This window comes from Artemia franciscana, chromosome 17 (assembly GCF_032884065.1).
Source record: "Artemia franciscana chromosome 17, ASM3288406v1, whole genome shotgun sequence".
Taxonomy (NCBI): Eukaryota; Metazoa; Arthropoda; class Branchiopoda; order Anostraca; family Artemiidae; genus Artemia; species Artemia franciscana.
This window is the reverse complement of record NC_088879.1, coordinates 18,253,048-18,271,229: the sequence shown is the minus strand read 5'-3', so window position 1 is coordinate 18,271,229 and position 18,182 is coordinate 18,253,048. Positions and strand designations below refer to the sequence as shown.

The following is an 18,182-nucleotide window of genomic DNA, read 5'->3' as shown; positions in this document are numbered from 1 at the left end:
CATATGTATCTATATCGATACAGAAATGTTCTTTCAATTCACAAATGTTGTAATTAGGCCATAAAACTTGGGAATGGATAAGCAATTAGAAAGGCAGCTGGATAATATGCTGAACATCTCCCGCCTAAACAGATGGTAAGAAAAAGGGAACTTGCCCGCCCTCCCTTCCCCTAGATTGTGAAAAATGCTTTTTTTGGTGTTTTCGTTGAAAAAAAAGAAGAAATTGAACGAAATTGCCCCCTAAATTTTGAAATATATATTTTGCGTCATCCCCCTACATTTTAGTGAGTTGGCGCCAGTATGTCAGCAAAAAAGGAAAAGTTCTTAAAACATATACAGACAAAATATATTTGTTAAAAACCGAAGGACATGTATAATTGTCTGTTCATTACTCCTAGGATAAATTTTCTTGATACCTACCCAGTCGTTCTGCTTGGAATTCAGTCCCAACAGCACATGACATTAAACTCTGAATATTTCTTTCCTCACCACTTCCATAAACATATCCATTAGCCTTATCAACTTCATTTTTCACTTTCAATAAAGCTTTGGTGTCATCCACGGAAAGTGGCAAAAACGAAACATATGAGTAAGATTCGAGCACATCAACTATTTTAGCAGTCAATTTATTATATTTCTCTGTAAATGGGTCATCGTCTAGTGCTGAAATGAGGTAGTTCAAATCCAAGACTTCAGTATAAAACTCTAGCCCAAACTGAAGCTTTCCATAACGTTCGATCAAATCACATTTGGAAAGAATATTTACTTGAGGCATTGAAAGTTGAAGCATTGAGGTCAGGGATGCGAGGACAACAGAAATAAATTTACCTGGAAAAAAAATATATAATTCAGACAAACGATAACACAAAAAGAAAAAGAGTAACTATATTAACTAAATTGGCTTTTAACCTTATCTGTAGTTCTATTAAAACTGAAAATAATCTCAACTATGGACCGATAATGGTCTTGAGTGAACTTGGATGGAATCATAAAGAGGGATACAACTCATTATACCTTTCTTAGCAATTATTCCTTTAATTGACATATAGCGTACAAAAGCAGATTATGAAGAAATGATTTTTAACATCAAAGTTTCCTTCTTTCATTAGATAATGACAAGTAAGCGTAGATTGCTTTTTTTTTTAAACCTTTTCCCAGTAACATGGAATTTAAAAAGTTCGACTGTTTTAAAGGTTTCAGCCATTGCCGCAACCTTGAGCATTTAAATACATCTTCAAATATTTTGAATATTTGCGGTCTTTTTAAGCTACTTGATTTGTCTGATTGTTAGCAACTCTTAAAAACATGTGTAACAGAAAATGTCAATCTTAGGAAAAGAAATTGCGGTTTTTCCTCAAGAGAAACCATGGATCCTGACATTTGTAGCGTTTTCTACCTCCCATCTCCGGGAAAAATGTTCGATCTTCATTCCCCTAAGGGCCAGGCCTGTTAGTACATTTACTTGTACTTATATATAAACCTATGTCTATGTCTACCTATGTATATAAACCTGTCCTCTTATCTGACAAAGTGTCAACTGACAGCACCAGATTGGATAATAAGAACAAAAAGATTATGCAGCCGAAGGCCTTAGATGTAAACAAAAGACAAAAAAAAAAAAAAACAGCCATACATAAAAATTGTAATTACATTAGCGTCAAAAACAATAAATATCATGAACATTTACAGTACCTTGATCACTACAGTAATGCGAATCCACCAAATGAACAGCACACAAACGCAATCCAAATTTGTCCAAAGCTTCAACTATTTTTTTAACAGATCCATGATGCGTGTACAGCTCAACCTTAAAAAACGTATAAATAAACACGCCTTATTAGGGTACGGAAAAGCAGCAGTCAATTTCATCCTTTTTTCAGTCATATCGGGCATACAATCAGTATGATTTGTGGAAAGTCCACATTTTTTCCCTACAATTTGTTTTTTTTTTATATATATTTTTAATAAAGAAAACCGAAAAACACAACTAAAAACTGTGATTTACAGCATAGCCTTTAAGAAGCCAATCTGGGTATGTCTAATTCTTTTGACATTCATAGTCAAACCACAAGGTTATCTTAAAGAATCTTTTAAGAAGTGTCCATAATCTAGCACACAAGCTAACCTAAACAATTTCCGACACTTTCCCCGTCAGAGAGAATAGGTATATTATAATGCTTTTGAATTTTCGTGTCAAAATGTCTCTTAACAGCTTTGTTAAAGATGGCACCAGCACAAGAAAGTCACGCATGTCTTTACGCAACAAAACTTCAAGATGATTAGGTCCTGAGATTACACCAGGGTTGCCAACTTGTACACTTTCGTAGTTTTTGCACTTTTTTACCTCATTGCACTCTTTCCCTCTACAAACGGGAATTGCAAACTTTTTGCCCATTTGAGCTAAAATCCCTCTTTTTGCAGATTTTTGAGAAATGATGATAGAAAGAGTTCCAGCGAAATAGAAAACTTCAAATTAAATCATTAGAGGGCAAACGATACGCTCCTAGCGGCATGATCTCTCTGATCTCTGCCTGTACATTCCCCCAGCCGTCTTTCCAGCGTTTCCGACCATTTAAGAAGTAGATCAAATTAAAGTCAAATTAACAAGTGAAAACGGGGAAAGTGGCACGGTGATGGTTTTTTCTATGCTGTCAAAACCACAGCCAGGAAGAATATTAAGAAGGGTGAATTATTAACACCTCCACTTATTGTTGAATTGATTGTTGCGATTGCAAAAGAGGCTGCAAGTAATACATTTTGATTTTCTAGGGTCAACCTACTATTTTTCAAAATTAAAAATCAATATTAGGCATCAAGCCATACCTAATTGTAGAAAAAGCCAAGACAGACAGGTCGATTGAGTGAGAGGCAAATCTGGCATAATCCCTTATTAGGATTGTATAAAGATGATGTCAGTTCATTTCTTAATAGATAAGTGCATCTATCATCCGTCCATGCGTCATTTCTAGGGCAGAAGAACTAAGGTATCACTAAGTCATTGATCAAATTACAGTCAAATTTAACAAGTGAAAAAGTGGAAATTACAATTTAATAAAAGAATTCAAGAGCTGTTGGGCGCAACCATTCTTCTCGGAAATGGAAAAGTGAGCATACGGTAAGGAGACGGAGAAGCAACGACCAACGCAAAGTCTACTCTCAAACTGATAAAATTCAGCAAAGATTTCAGGCCTGTGCACCATTTTAAAGTGCGAATGGCCCATCTCAGCTTGTGATAGTCATTTTTTATGAAATAAGAATCTGACCTTACCAGCCAGGGGACCCAAGAATTTGTTTTGAATGGGTTCCATACCCGTCTGATTTTACTTTAATTAGATTTGACAAATTTAAGGGGAATATATTTGATGACCACAATATAACTTATTATTATTTTGTAACTGACGCAAGAGTGATCAGAACAGTGAGAGGGTCTGCGCGCAACTACAGAAAACATCGCTAACAGAACTTTGAGCTCAAGTTGCTCTTTTCATTAATAGTCCTAGAGTTCATAAAACAAATTTCACAAGGAAGTTTATCTCTTGTTTTTCAAGTACAATCTCTTTTCTTTTGTGGAAGTAGAAAGCTCATGGAAAGACAAAAATATATCAATGAAATTTAGGTAAACAGTACAAAGACATTTAAAAGAACATATACAAATAAAACATTTACAAAAAAATGACAAAGACTAGAAGCATAGTAAAATTAGTTACGATCAGGGTAGCAGTATTTAACTTTAGAAAAAAAATATACAACTATATTATTTATACATTGAGCCAGTATTCCAGAACCATTTCGCGGGTTGAACCTGAGTTCGTTGAATAAAAAAAAGTTTTTTCCACTAAAAGAAAGGAGCAGCATTAAAATTTTAAACCAACAGAAATCATTATGTACACGAGGAAGATGCCCCATCCACAATCCCCCACTCGTTACGCTAAAGTTGAAATGTTTGTCAAATTCTTTCAGAAACAATTGTTAAAACACAAAGACCGTTGAATCAAAATCAGAAGCTTTTTTAAAACACTAAAAAACTTTAGCGTAACGACCGGAGGATTGGAGAGGGAGGCAGCACCCCTAATGTACGGAATAATTTCTGTTCGTCTAAAGTTTAAATGTTGCTCCTTACTTTTAGTGGAAGAAAACCTGTTGTTTATTCAGTTACCGACCGTTTTTCAATTCATGCCAGGAAATGCCCCCCCCCCCCCGTGGGCAGTTCCCCTGGAAAATCCCCTCAACAGGAAATTCCCTTCCCTTCCCCAAAAAGATTACGTATAGTTCCCAATAATAAACACAGTATGTAAATAAAGGGCAAATTGCATAACTAAGAGTCTTTTCCCCGGGGGCTATGAGGGGTCACGTCATCCCCAGAGGCATAGCTATTTTACCTTTCAACTATGCTGAACCATTTGGTTATCTCAAAATTATGACCAAACGTCTTTGGAATTAAAAGGGGCGTGGGAGGGAGCTAGTTGCCCTCCAATCTCTTTAGGCACTTAAAAGGGGTACTAGAACTGTATATTCCCGTTTGAATGAGCCTCATTCGATATTCTAGGACCATTGGGCCGAGACGATTACCCCGGACGGAAAAGATGAAAAACAAATAAACACACATCCCTGATCTTTCTTCTTGAAATTTCTACAGTAGAGCTCTCTGGCATACTAAAAAATGCGCGAAGTACAGTAAAATAGTGACATATCAAATATCCCAAAACTTTGACGATTTTTTACAACATTTTCCATGGAATACGCTTATTTATACTTTTTTCTAATTTACCCCTACTTCGAAATAAATTTCTTTGTATATTTTTTCTACTACAGAGTTTATGATTTATATCAAACAGTTCGTGGTAACGAACTGTAGTAAGGAGCGATCCGGCTTAATAGTAACCAAAACTCTAAAAAATTGAATTTTGATATCAATAGCTACATCAAAAGAATCGCATGTTTAATGCTGATTTTAAATATATAAGTTTCATCAAGTTTAGTCTTAGCCATCAAAAGTTACGAGCCTGAGAAAATTTGCCTTATTTAGGAAAATAGGGGGAAACACCCCCTAAAAGTCGTAGGATCTTAACGAAAATGACACCATCAGATTCAGCGTATCAGAGAACCCTACAATAGAAGTTTCAAGCTCCTATCTACAAAAATGTGGAATTTTGCATTTTTTGCCAGAAGACAAATCACGGGTGCGTGTTTATTTGTTTGTTTGTTTGTTTTTTTTTTTTTTTTTTTTTTTTTTTTTTTTTTCCCAGGGGTCATCGTATCGACCAAGTGGTCCTAGAATGTCGCAAGAGGGCTCATTCTAACGGAAATGAAAAGTTCTAGGGCCTTTTTTAAGTGACCAAAAAAATTGGAGGGCATCTAGGCCCCCTCCCACGCTCATTTTTTTCCCAAAGTCAACGGATCAAAATTTTGAGATAGCCATTTTATTTAGCATAGTCGAAAATCATAATAACTATGTTTTTGGGGATGACTTACTCCCCCACAGTCCCTGGGGGAGGGGTTGCAAGTTACAAACTTCAACCAGTGTTTACATATAATAATGGTTATTGAGAAGTGTACAGACGTTTTCAGGGGGGATTTTTTTGGTTTTGGGGGTAGGGTTGAGGGAGGGGGCTATGTGGGAGGATATTTCCTTGGAGAAATATGCCATGGGGGGAAAAATTCAATGAAAAGGGCGCAGGACGAATCTGGTCACGTTAGAAAAAAACGTCAAATTAAGAGTTTAATATACAATGCTGGGTGTTCGGAGCCTCTCTATTATGGAGTATAATTCGAAAATAACACAACTATACGAGCGATAAAACATATATACCACAACCATAACTCAACTAACGAAAGAACTGCTAAGAGATAACACAACTATAAAGCGAAAACAGGTGAAAACTAACGGGAAAATAAACGAACTAAGAGGTGGAAGGGGCCCAGAGAAAAAATATAATCCTTTTTCAATTTTGAGCCTAACTTCCGCAAAGGAGTAATAATGTCAGAAGCCCCGAAATACCGAATTATTTTCTTTTCAAACAGTTCGTGGTAAGGAACTGTAGTAAGGGGCGACCCGGCTCAATAGTAAACGGAACTCCAAAAAACGGAATTTTGATGCTAAAAGATACATCAAAAGAATTGAATTTTTACGCTGATTCTGAATATATAAGTTTACCCTACTATAGAAGTTTCAAGCTCCTATCTACAAATACCGAATTATTTTCTTTTCAAACAGTTCGTGGTAAGGAACTGTAGTAAGGGGCGACCCGGCTCAATAGTAAACGGAACTCCAAAAAACGGAATTTTGATGCTAAAAGATACATCAAAAGAATTGAATTTTTACGCTGATTCTAAATATATAACTTAACCCTACTATAGAAGTTTCAAGCTCCTATCTACAAGCCTGAGAAAATTTGCCCTATTTTGGAAAAAAGGGGGAAACATCCCCTAAAAGTCATAGAATCTTTATCGCATATATTTATAGAATCTTTATAGAATCTCTATCGCATTTGGTATATCAGAGGACTCTATAGCAAAAATTTCAAGCTCCTATCATAAAAATGTGGAATTTTGTATTTTTTGCCAGAAGACAAATCACGGGTGCGTGTTTATTTGTTTGTTTGTTGTTTTTTTTGTTTTTTTTCCCAGGGGTCACCTTATCGACCAAGTGGTCCTTGAATGTCGCGAGAGGGCTCATTCTAACGGAAATGAAAAGTTCTAGTGCCCTTTTTAAGTGACCAAAAAAATTGGAGGGCAAATAGGCCCCCTCCCATGCTCATTTTTTCCAAAAGTCAACAGATTAAAGTTTTAAGATAGCCATTTTGTTCAACATAGTCGAAAACCATAATAACTGTCTTTGGGAATGACTTACTCCTCCACGATCCCTGAGGGAGGGGCTGCAAGTTACAAACTTTGACCAGTGTTTACATATAGTAATGGTTATTGGGAAGTGTACAGACGTTTTCATGGGGATTTTTTGGTTTGGGGGGTGGGGTTGATGGGAGGATCTTTCCTTTGAGGAATATGTCATGGGGGAAGAAAAATTCAATGAAAAGGGCGCAGGATTTTCTAGCATTACTATAAAAAAAAATGAAAAAATAAACATGAAAACGTTTTTTCAAATGAAAGTAAGGAATAGCATTGAAATTTAAAACGAACAGAGATTATTACGCATATGAGGGGTTCTAAAAATACTTTAGCGTAAAGAGCGAGTTATTTAGGAGGAGATAAATACCTCGCTCTTTATGCTAAAATATTTTTAGTGATTTCAACTATTTATTCTACGGCCTTTTTGATTCAGGGGTCATTCTTAAAGAATTGGGACAAAACTTACGATTTAGTGTAAAGAGCGAGGCATTAACGAGGGTACAAACCCCCTCGTACACATAATAAAAATATAAGAATATAAAAGTTTGTTACGTAAGTTAATTCTTAAGGTACGTATATTTTTTACTAATAAAAACGTTCGTTGAATATTAAAAGTTCTAGTAGCCTTTTTAAGTAACCGAAAAATTGGAGGGCAGCTAGGCCTCCTTCCCCACCCCTTATTTCTCAAAATCGTCTGATCAAAACTAAGAGAAAGCCATTTAGCCAAAAAAAAAATTAATATACTAATTTCATTTCAATAATTTATGTGCGGAGAGCCAAAATCAAACATGCATTAATTCAAAAACGTTCAGAAATTAAATAAAAAAAAAACTAGTTTTTTGTACTGAAAGTAAGGAGCGACATTAAAACTTAAAACGAACAGAAATTACTCCGTATATGAAATGGGTTGTCCCCTCCGCAGTCCCTCGCTCTTTACGCTAAAGTTTTTAATTGTTTTAAAAAGTAGAATTGTGGCAAAGAGTCAAACTTTAGCGTAAAGAGCGAGGGACTGCGGAGGGGACAACCCATTTCATATACGGAGTAATTTCTGTTCGTTTTAAGTTTTAATGTCGCTCCTTACTTTCAGTACAAAAAACTAGTTTTTTTTTATTTAATTATTAAACAGAAGGATCCTTTATGGCCCTTTGGAAAAGAAATATTTGTATAAGCTAAATATCTACATTTCAACCATAGATTCGGTAAAAATACACAAGTAGGGTAAACCACCGTTTCCAGGAAAAAAGTTCATTACTACGATTAAGAAGGTTGTTGGGCTAGCTCTTTGACTATCTACCTTGGTTCTACTGCTCCAGCAATGACGCATGGACGGATTATAAATAGACATATATATTAAAAAATGAACCAACCTCCTTTTTATACAATCCTAATAAGGAAGGGGGGGGGGGTTAATGCCAGGTTTGCTTCTCACTCAATTGAACTGTCTTGGCTTTTTCTACAATTAGCCATGACTTGATGCCCACAACAATTCAATTTTAATTCAAAGAGCTAACAACACTCTCATATACTTTCTGAAATATATATTTTAACTGATTCATGACGGTTAATTTCACTTGGATCAACAATTTTTTTTTACAATATCGAAACAAGTTTATCGTAAAGCAGTTTGCCCCTACTGCCATATTTCAAAACGATAAAAAAACTGATTCATGACGGTTAATTTCACTTGAATCAACAATTTTTTTTTACAATATCGAAACAAGTTTACCGTAAAGCAGTTTGCCCCTACTGCCATATTTCAAAACGACAAAAAAAACTGATTCATGACGGTTAATTTCACTTGGATCAACAATTTTTTTTTACAATATCGAAACAAGTTTACCGAAAGCAATTCGCCCCTACTGCCGTATTTCAAAACGACAAAAAAAAACTGATTCAAGACGGTTAATTTGACTTGGATCAACAATTTTTTTTTACAATATCAAAACAAGTTACCGTAAAGCAGTTTATCCCTACTGCCATATTTCAAAACGAAAAAAAACAAACTTATGTAGTTTTTACTAGTTGGGATTACTACACACATGTATACTAAACAAAGGTCTTGCAGGAAATAGAGTTATTTAGTTATCTCCGTTGTGATTAGAATTGCAGTTCTCCAGTTCAATTCGTCATCTTAAATTCAATTCTAGTTTAAATTTAAAACAGGGATTGGAAATATTACGCTCTTTAGCATTTATTTTTTTTTTCTTTTTAAGGAGAGCTTAGAATATTATTGCTACACTTAGATATTAATCTCTTTAGAATTTAAAAAATTAATGGTCAACAATTTTAGAGCAGTTTTTTTTTCTTAATAAATAATTTTCCGGTAAATAGCTTGTTTTGTAAAGAGTTGTCTAATGCAATACTTCAGACACTGCAATGGGCTCTTCTTTTTTGTGCAAAGAGATGGAGACTTAACGCCTCAACCATGTCTTTCATCGTCTTTTTTAGCTGAATCTCTCTACTCGTGTATATTACACTGCCAAAATTAGAAATTATTCTGAAATAAAAAAAATTGAAGGGTCATTCTTAAAAAGTAGAAGCTAGTAAGAGAAAATTAAAAATTTTAAATGGGTTTGATGGGAACTAACATTCACTAGTGCCTCCCTTTACAGGGAACCTTTACCCAGCAGAGTACAAATATCCCAAACAACCTGAATTAATTTATTAAAATTATAAAACCTAAGAAGGAAATAACTTATTAAAATTCAGGAATTAGACAGATTATTTTGTTGTAAACTAGCATTAGTTATGCTAATTAGTTTTAGATTGCATCGAACATATTGCCTTGCGATAAAAAAGAATAAAATAAAATACCATGAAATGAAAAAATAAAATAAATAAAAAATAATATAAAAAATTAAATAACCGTGGTATATCCATTGTGCTTTTGTGCTAAGCAAAAAGGGTTGTTTTATCTCCGATCTAATGGCAAGCTAAATTAAAAAAGACAAAAAAAAAAAAAAAAAAAAAATTAGCATTCTTATTTCGAATTTACAGTTAACTATCATATTGATGCGGAATGCTAATCGATGATGGTTGGTTATTTTTTGTTATGTTTTTTTTTTCTTTTCAGAGACACATTTGACCATCCTCTCCTATTAGTTTTCTATCCCGTGAGCTCATGACGACAAAGTATTTACCTGTCCAGGAAGATCAAATATAAAATACGAATTTTTGAAACTGTTGATTTTAGATATAAGCCAGTCAACGTTCTTTTCCAAGTATTCAAGGCAGTATATCAGTCCTCCATTTGGCCCAAGTTTCAACTGCTCCATGACATCTTCTAATGTAATTAGTTCAGATATGTTTATGTCCGATTCAAAGGGAACATTGTCATTGGCGGGGTCTAAAAAGAAACAAAGAAGATAATACAGAGATTTCAACATCTTGACCTTCAATCATCAACCTATGGTATGTATACCTCTCATGGATTGTACCCCACCCTTCCACTTAAGAAAAATAGTCGCTGTCTGTTTATTTAGAATCCAGATCATACGCAAGGCGATATTCGTATTAAAAAACACGTACGTCTCGCCAATTGTTATGACTTTTAGTTACTGTCTTTTATCATTTTCCTTTGATTTATTTTATTAATTTCTACTTAATTACGAAATTGATACGGAAAAATAAAGTTTGGGGTTTCATTTTATTGATTTTATTGGTTTTATTTTTTCATTTTATTGGAGACAGTAACAACGGCAATCAAAGGGATAAAATTAACCCTTGACTGGGCTGCCCACTTAATTGAACAATCTGTCTTGGCTTTTTTCTACAATTGGCCATGACTTTGACTTTTCCCATAACTATTCCCTTTTTTTTTCAAATTCAAAAATCAACGGATCTCGGTCCGTTAAAATATTTAAACACGTTTGTTGTAATTGAAAAACCCGTCTTTTATTGGGATTGCAGCCCATCTCATAGATAGGCAACTTCTGCTTATTTTAGGCGACACTGCAGTCTTTTCAAGTGAAAAGACAGAAAATTATTGGATTTACTTTCTGTTTGTTTTTAGTTTCTGTTGGCTCGAAGAGTGGTAGGTAAATATTAAAAGTGAAAAGAAAGAAAATTATTGGATTTACTTTCTGTTTGTTTTTAGTTTCTGTTGGCTCGAAGAGTGGTAGGTAAATATTATGAAAATCCGCAAAATCACGGTAAGATTATATAAATCGCAAAATATGAGTACTCCATGCACTCATACCCCTCCCCCTGTTCTTTGCTCAAACATGCTCAAACTTGATCAAACTAACTCCCTGAGAGAATCCAATATTTTGCGTCTTAAAAATACACTTTAGACAAATCTCTGAAAAGTTGACGAGTAATTATTTCCTATTATAAAAAGTTGTCACTTCATAGAGCTCACGTATGTTAAGGGACAAAATGTTCTAGCGCAAAATGACATGGTTGTGAATGATCACAGGTTTTATACAAGACTTTCAGGCAGTAGTGAAATTACTTTTATCTCAGAGTTTTCGGCTGGTGGCCATTTGGTCGAACTGGGATAAATTTGACATCTCGTTGCCCGGAGTGGCCATAAATGGGCCACTCTTGGTCACAATTAGCCACAATTTGGAGACGAGGGATGGAATCACAGTTTATCCATAGAACTTGAATATATAGAACTAATATACAAAATTAAAATAAGGGGAAAGTATGAAAATAAAAAAATAAAATACTTCGAAATGGTCAGTATTTTCCTCATCATCTAAATTGATTTTTTCACTTAAGAGCGAAACTGGGTCACGAATGAAAAGATGCGCTGCCCGTCTAGAGTTGTCAAACAAGATTTGCCTGTCTAGTTCTAGCATAGGAATGCCGCGACCAACGTCCTCTAAGTAATCAGTTACTTATAGAATACTTGCTGGCCTTTTGGTCGAACCGGGACAAATTCAATGTCTCGTTGCTCGAAGTGGCCATAAATGGGCCATTCTTTGACTCCACAAGTGCATTAGAGCTAATTACTTTAGCTCTAATATTTTTGGATACAATTTAGCTCTAATAAATTGTATCTAAATGGATAGAAGCCCATTACTTTGTAAGTACCCTTCCCTGTTTTTTTTTATTGTATAAATCTTTTTAAAAAATAACTTAACAAAGTAAAATTTAGATTGGGATTTTTGAACTTCTAGATCAATATAAAAAGTGAATCCGTTCTATGAATATATTGCTTTTTAAATTCTGTCTTCGGAATTCCGGTTATAATTGACAAAATTGCCCTTTGCTTACGGTTGGCTTCCATGGATGGTTTGAACGGCACTAGCATATATTGTTTTCAGATAACATCTTTTTTTAAAGGACATTATTGTTTTTTTGCTAATTTGTTTTCTTTCTATCCTGTCATTCTTCAATTTGTATGACAAGTTCCACGAGTTTATTTCTTCTTTTTAAACTATCCCAAAAAAGGATGGTAATATATGACTGCAACACTTAAAGGTTTCTTTCAATCTTACACTTAATACAGTTCAGCATTTATTACAAATAGTATTTAGATATGAAAGAACTAACCATTAAGGTATCTTCCATATTAGATTAATATTGACCTGTCCACGGTCTGTTCGTGTCCACGAGTGACGAGTATGAAAAACAGCAAGTATAGTATTTAGACAAGGGAATCTAGTATAAGCGAGGCGAGTCTAATTTGTGCTGCCCATCCCAGGGGCTGTTCCGTATTATCGTATAGAAAGTAGGATATAAAAAAGTAGAATAAGAAATAAGGATAAAAGCTTTAGAGACGAATATATTCCTTCGTCAGAGTATATCCTAAGGAACTTTGCAGTTAAATATTTTAAATTTTAAATCGAACGGCTCTCTTAGGATTTTGATTTAAAGACATTTTGTCTTAGTTAGGGCTGATGTTTTGCAGCAAAAAATTGCCGTTGTGTTGTTTACTTTGTTTCATGAATATAATTAGCACTGAGGTAACAAGTCCCAATTCTCCCCTTCTAATACTGTAAGTTATTGTTATTGCTATTTTATATTGTTAGTTACAATTTAAGAATGTGAAACACCAGAAAAGAACAAAATTCAATCTAAGTCTGTAAATAAACGTTTGTGTGTAACTATGTAGCTTTTATTTAAAATATTTAGCTTTTTGGGAAGCTCCACATTTTTGTTTGTGTTACCAAATTGAACTGATACTGTGAGCCAAAAACAACCAAACTTGGCTCTTAAGGGACATTCACACTGGCTTTTATTGCGACTGTTCTGCGCTCTACGTTTCTATACCTCTTCCACATCAAATCGGGATGTTTTAATTTTAATTTACAAAAACAGAGAAAATTTGAGAGGAGTTAGAAGAAATGTTTTGGTTTTAAAGCTTGGTTTCATAAAAAGTTAATACACTGCTACAAATTTAAAGTTTCCCTTTAATTACTTCAGGGGATAATTTATTTTTTACATGCCTGAATTGCATCCTTGTGGCGGATTAAAAAGATTTCCGCTTTCCCAGCGTTTCAAAATAAAGAAAGGGAAAAAATAATTATTGAAGATCCACCAATTAATCACTTATTTCATAGAATTAGAGCACTTATAAGAATATTTAAAATAACTAATTTCTCCTTTTGTCTTTTTTTCAAGTAAAGAAGACACAAAGTTGTCTTAACTGGTTCAATTTCTTTTTTTAGCATAATTTTATACAACAGCAGTATAAATTTAACATGAAATGCAAACAGATTTTTTGGCAATATGACTTGCACTAACAGTTTAATTTTCGTTCAGGTTTGAAGCATTAAGCATAGCCATTGATTGATTTCATGCACTTGCATTTGTTTTCAATTATAATTTCTTATTTTTCACTTATTACCCTTGTAATATACAATGTAGTTTATTCAATTGAAAGACTTCCCCAAATATACACCCAATTTTTATGGCTCTTCCATTTAAAGCATACACTGAAGGTTATGTACAACAAAAAATAAATGAACAAATCAAAAAATTATAAATTAGAAGCAGATACATTAGACTAATGCTCAGGCCACACCATTGTCACACTTGAGGATAAAATTACGATTACACACCACTACAGTGGCAATTATGCATCCCATTCGTCATTTGTCTTGTCGGGTCGAACATGATTTAACTATCAGTTAGGGAATTTATGATTGACCAGTAAAAGTGAAGAATTAAGGCGTAATCTTTTGAGATGAGAAAACACTAAAACTTGGAACATTTGTTTTCTTATCTTTAAGATGAATCGATTATCTTTAATGTAGATAGAAGCTTTTTAAATCAATTTCTTGGAAATTCAATTCTCCCTTCTGTATTACAAGTGTAGCCTTGAAATCAGGGACAAATCATTTATTAATCTAGATTTTTTTTTTATCAATATGATGTGACTCTGGCGAAAATCCACCACCACGTTATTACTTACCTAAATTTACGAGAGTTACTTTACGTCCAATACTTTTTAGGAATTCAGCCATTGCCTTGCAATAGGTTGTCTTTCCACTGCCAGGTGGCCCAATGACTACCTGGCCAAACAGTGTCGTTACCACAGACATTTACCACCACCTCAATTTCACCAGTTCTTCTGCAGCAGCTCGAGCAAGGTTATAATCTAGCTCTGGATATCCAAAAGACAGAATAAGAGGATTTATGTGACCTTCTTTGTGTAACCTTTCAGCAATGACACGAGCCGATAATGCCAGTTGTTCGGAATCCTTCCCCAGAAGAACTCTGAAAAGTGACATATTCTTAAAAGTAGGATAATCAGTTACACTAGCCCACTCGAACCGAATTTAAACAAAATGCACTGCTGGGACTTAAACACAAGTAATGCCTCGAAACCTACATTAGTCTTATTACACTTAAAATGTATAAATAGATTAGTAATATTAGTTCTTTCTATTTCAGAGAGTAAAAACTTCAATAACTGAAAAAGAAGGTAAATTATTGGACATCTCCTAAAAAAATATTTTGTTTTACATTCTAAACCAAAGGCTAGGCATTAAACACTATAAAAACCAAAAAGACTAATAAGACTAAAATATAGCAGTTCAAAATAGGGATGATTCCTTTTAATCGACAGTGAAAAAAATATAAATTTTTCTAACTGAATATTTCGGATATATATACATTGTCTGTATATGTAGTGATACTGTATATATGTCCGAAATATTCAGTAAAACAAATTTATATTTGTTTCACTGTCGATTAAAAGGTTTTATCCCTATTTTGAACTGTTATTTGTCGTCATGGAAAGGCAGTTTGGTCTTCGAAGTTATGTACTAATAGGACTTGAAACATCAACAGAATCTTGGAGCGACAGATGATCAACGCCATCTAGCTTCTCTCGATTGCGAGCTAATTAGAAAACCTAAACATAAATATTATTTGCATTTATTCATTGCACTAATGTTCAAAGGCCCTGGTGTTGATAAATAAGTTATACGTGTAAACCGAAACAGAATAAATTGATCAGAGCAAATTTGAAAGTCTTGCCATGGTAAAATAATTGACAAATTACTTTGCAGTATTTTTCCTTCCAACTACTTTATGTTAATGTAATAGACAAAAAGCGTTTTCCAGTTCAATTATTTATTTCACGGTTCAATGTGGAGACAAAGACAAAAAGGTTGTACTGCTCTAAAAACTTCATAATTCCGGATCAACCAAAAGAAAAACCTAAGAAAATCCCAGCTTTCAGGCATGAATAAAACACAAAAGTTGAAAAAACACACGAGCGTGAATTAGAATAGATTATACTGGAATGATTCCTAAACAAAAGCCTAAGCATTAAGACTTTCATTGCTACTGACTTTGACCACGCTACATAGATCTTAAGGCTAATTCAAACAACAGAAACTAATTTATTGAATTTAACCGAACCATGACATAGTACTTTTCGACAGAACAGAAAAAGTAACTTTGCATGACTAATGTGAAAACTGAAATTATCAAAAACATAATGGTTTTAAATAATCACAAAACAAGAAAAACAACATTTTGGAGGCTCATCCAGGAGCTACTAAAGATTGCTTTGCTTTAAAGAACAGCAAGAAATAATTATTTACAAAAGAAAAAAATACTGACATTAAGCACTTTGAGACAACGAAATTGGAAAATACAAAATTCGTCATTCTGGATGTTCTGGGGACCTTTCAAAAAGGGAAAAGGGAGAAGGGCAACCAGAAATAAATATCCATTTTTGCCTGCATTTCAAATTTTCCCTGGAAGAGAAGTCCTTCTAACAGACCTTGAGTAGGGAGTTCACCCCTCCCCCCTCCACTCTTGTGTATAGATGTGCAGCCAACACACGGTTTGTGATAACAAACTGTAAGTAAGGAGTGCTGCGGCTCAACAGTAACCAAAAGTCTAAAAAAGAGGATTTTTTGTATCAATAAATTCATCAAAAAAAAATCTACTTATTATTTTGATTCCAAATACGTAAGTTTCATAAAGTTCACTGTTACCCATAAATAGCTACGAGCCTGAGAAAGTTTGCCTGATTTTTTGGAAGGGGGGAGGGACACCCCCCAAAAGTTACAGAATCTGAATAAAACCACACCATCAAATTCCGCGTATCAGAGAACCTACTGTAGGGTTTCAAGCAATTTTATGCAAAAATGTAAAATTTTGTATTTTTTTACCAGAAGAAAGATCCCAGCTACGTGTTTATTTGGGTTTTTTGCCCCAGGGGTGATCGTATCTACCCAATAGTCCTAGAATATTGGGAGAGAGCTCATTCGAATAAAAGTTAAAAGTTCTAGTACCTTTTTTAAGTGACCAAAAAGATTGAAGGGCAACCTTCTCCCATGCCCTTTTCTTCCAAAATCATCCGGTCAAAAATTTGAGATAGTGATATTGTTCAGCATAGTTTAAAGGCCCAAAAAGTATGCCTTCGGAGATAAAATGAACCCCCCCCCAAAGCCTCAAGGGAAAGGTCTTTAAGTTATAAAATTTGCCCATTGATTACGTATTGCAATTTTATTTGAAAGTATGCATATATTTTTCAGATGAGGAGGGGGGGATTTTCTGTTGGGGCGTCTTTCCACGGTAGTAATTTTTCATGTGGAGGCGAGTTTTAAGGGGTGAAATTTTCAGGGGATATTTTACACTGGGAGAATTCGCCAGGATTCCTATACGAGATTCTTTTTATTTGTCTTGCTTTTTCTTTGCCGACTCAATTTAACGCGTGGAGATGTTAAGGGGAATTCTCCTGGTGAATTTTCATCAGGATTGAATTGTCTATAGGATATTTCCGAAGGTAGGGGGATTTTTCCGTGGAGATGGAGCCAGATTTCCTGGCATTTAAAAAAAAGCCATCAATAATTGAATAAAAAACAAGTTTTTTCAACTGAAAGTAATGGGCAACATTAAAACATAAAATGAACAGAAATTATTACGTATATGAGGGGGGTCGGTCCCTCCTCAACACCTCGTCCTTAACACTGAAGTTTGAATTTTTTTTCCAATTCTTTAAGAGCGACTCCTGAAACACAAGGGTCGTTTAATTAGAATAATAAGAAGCTTCATTAAAAGTACTAAAAAACTTTAGCCTGAAGAGCGAGGAATTGAGGAGGGGACAACCCCCTCATATACATAATAGTTTCAGTTCGTTTTCAGTTTTGATGTTGCTCCTTACTTTCAGTTGAAAAAACCTTTTTTTTATTCATTTCATACAAATGGCTTAAAATTCAAGCTAAACGTCGCAGCTAGCGTAGCTTTATCTTCATCTTAAGATTACAATTTATGTAAAGTCCAATCTTAGAAGATAAGCTATTGGATCCGGATCCTTCATTGTTGGGCATTTTCCAAACCAAAACAGGAGGCAGCATTCAAATACTTCTAAAAAGTATTAATAGAAGTTGTATTTTTTTAATAGAAGTTGTATTTAAAAAAGATTAAATCATTTTTTTTAAAATAGTAATGAACTAGACTGAACAATTAAGCTTTAGCTTTGAAACCTAAATTCCAGCGTAAACCAGAATTAGAAACATTTTGGACCAGATCATGGGGACACCAATAAAAATGTTTTAAATTGAATGAAATTATTTCTCTTCCTCAGTAAAGTTGAAGTGTAGAAGCACATTGTGAAAAAAATTGAAGCACACCAAGGACACTAAAAACGAAATCTGATTTTTTAACTTGGTTGAATAGAAACTTACACAACCATATGCGTCTTCAAAAATTGGGAAAACCCAGGAACTCAATTATTAAGGCAAAAGATGCTCGATGCAGGATGCAAGATTCAGTTTTAACAGCGTTAATGTGGTTGTATAAGTTTAAAAATAAAGAACGAGTCTCAAAGACCAGCAGATAATGAGCAAATACAATACCATCATGTAGCTCTAGAAATTGTAACGTTCCTGATTGCTATAGTAGAAGACAGATACTGCCAT

The 18,182-nt window shown here is 34.2% G+C and overlaps 1 protein-coding gene across 1 annotated transcript in view; it reads right to left on the bottom strand.

Moving 5' to 3' along the window:
• Positions 1 to 321: 321 nt before the first annotated feature.
• The window catches only part of LOC136037958 (GPN-loop GTPase 2-like), a 35,305-nt gene continuing 17,444 nt past the window's right edge, over positions 322 to 18,182 (bottom strand). Inside the window, exons 3-6 of the mRNA XM_065720841.1 lie at positions 14,213 to 14,517; positions 9,987 to 10,192; positions 1,693 to 1,807; positions 322 to 828 (exon numbers count right to left, since the gene is read on the bottom strand). Coding sequence (XP_065576913.1) covers positions 395 to 828; positions 1,693 to 1,807; positions 9,987 to 10,192; positions 14,213 to 14,342 — 885 coding nt within the window. The 5' untranslated portion in view covers positions 14,343 to 14,517 and the 3' untranslated portion in view covers positions 322 to 394. The remainder of the gene's footprint in view (positions 829 to 1,692; positions 1,808 to 9,986; positions 10,193 to 14,212; positions 14,518 to 18,182) is intronic.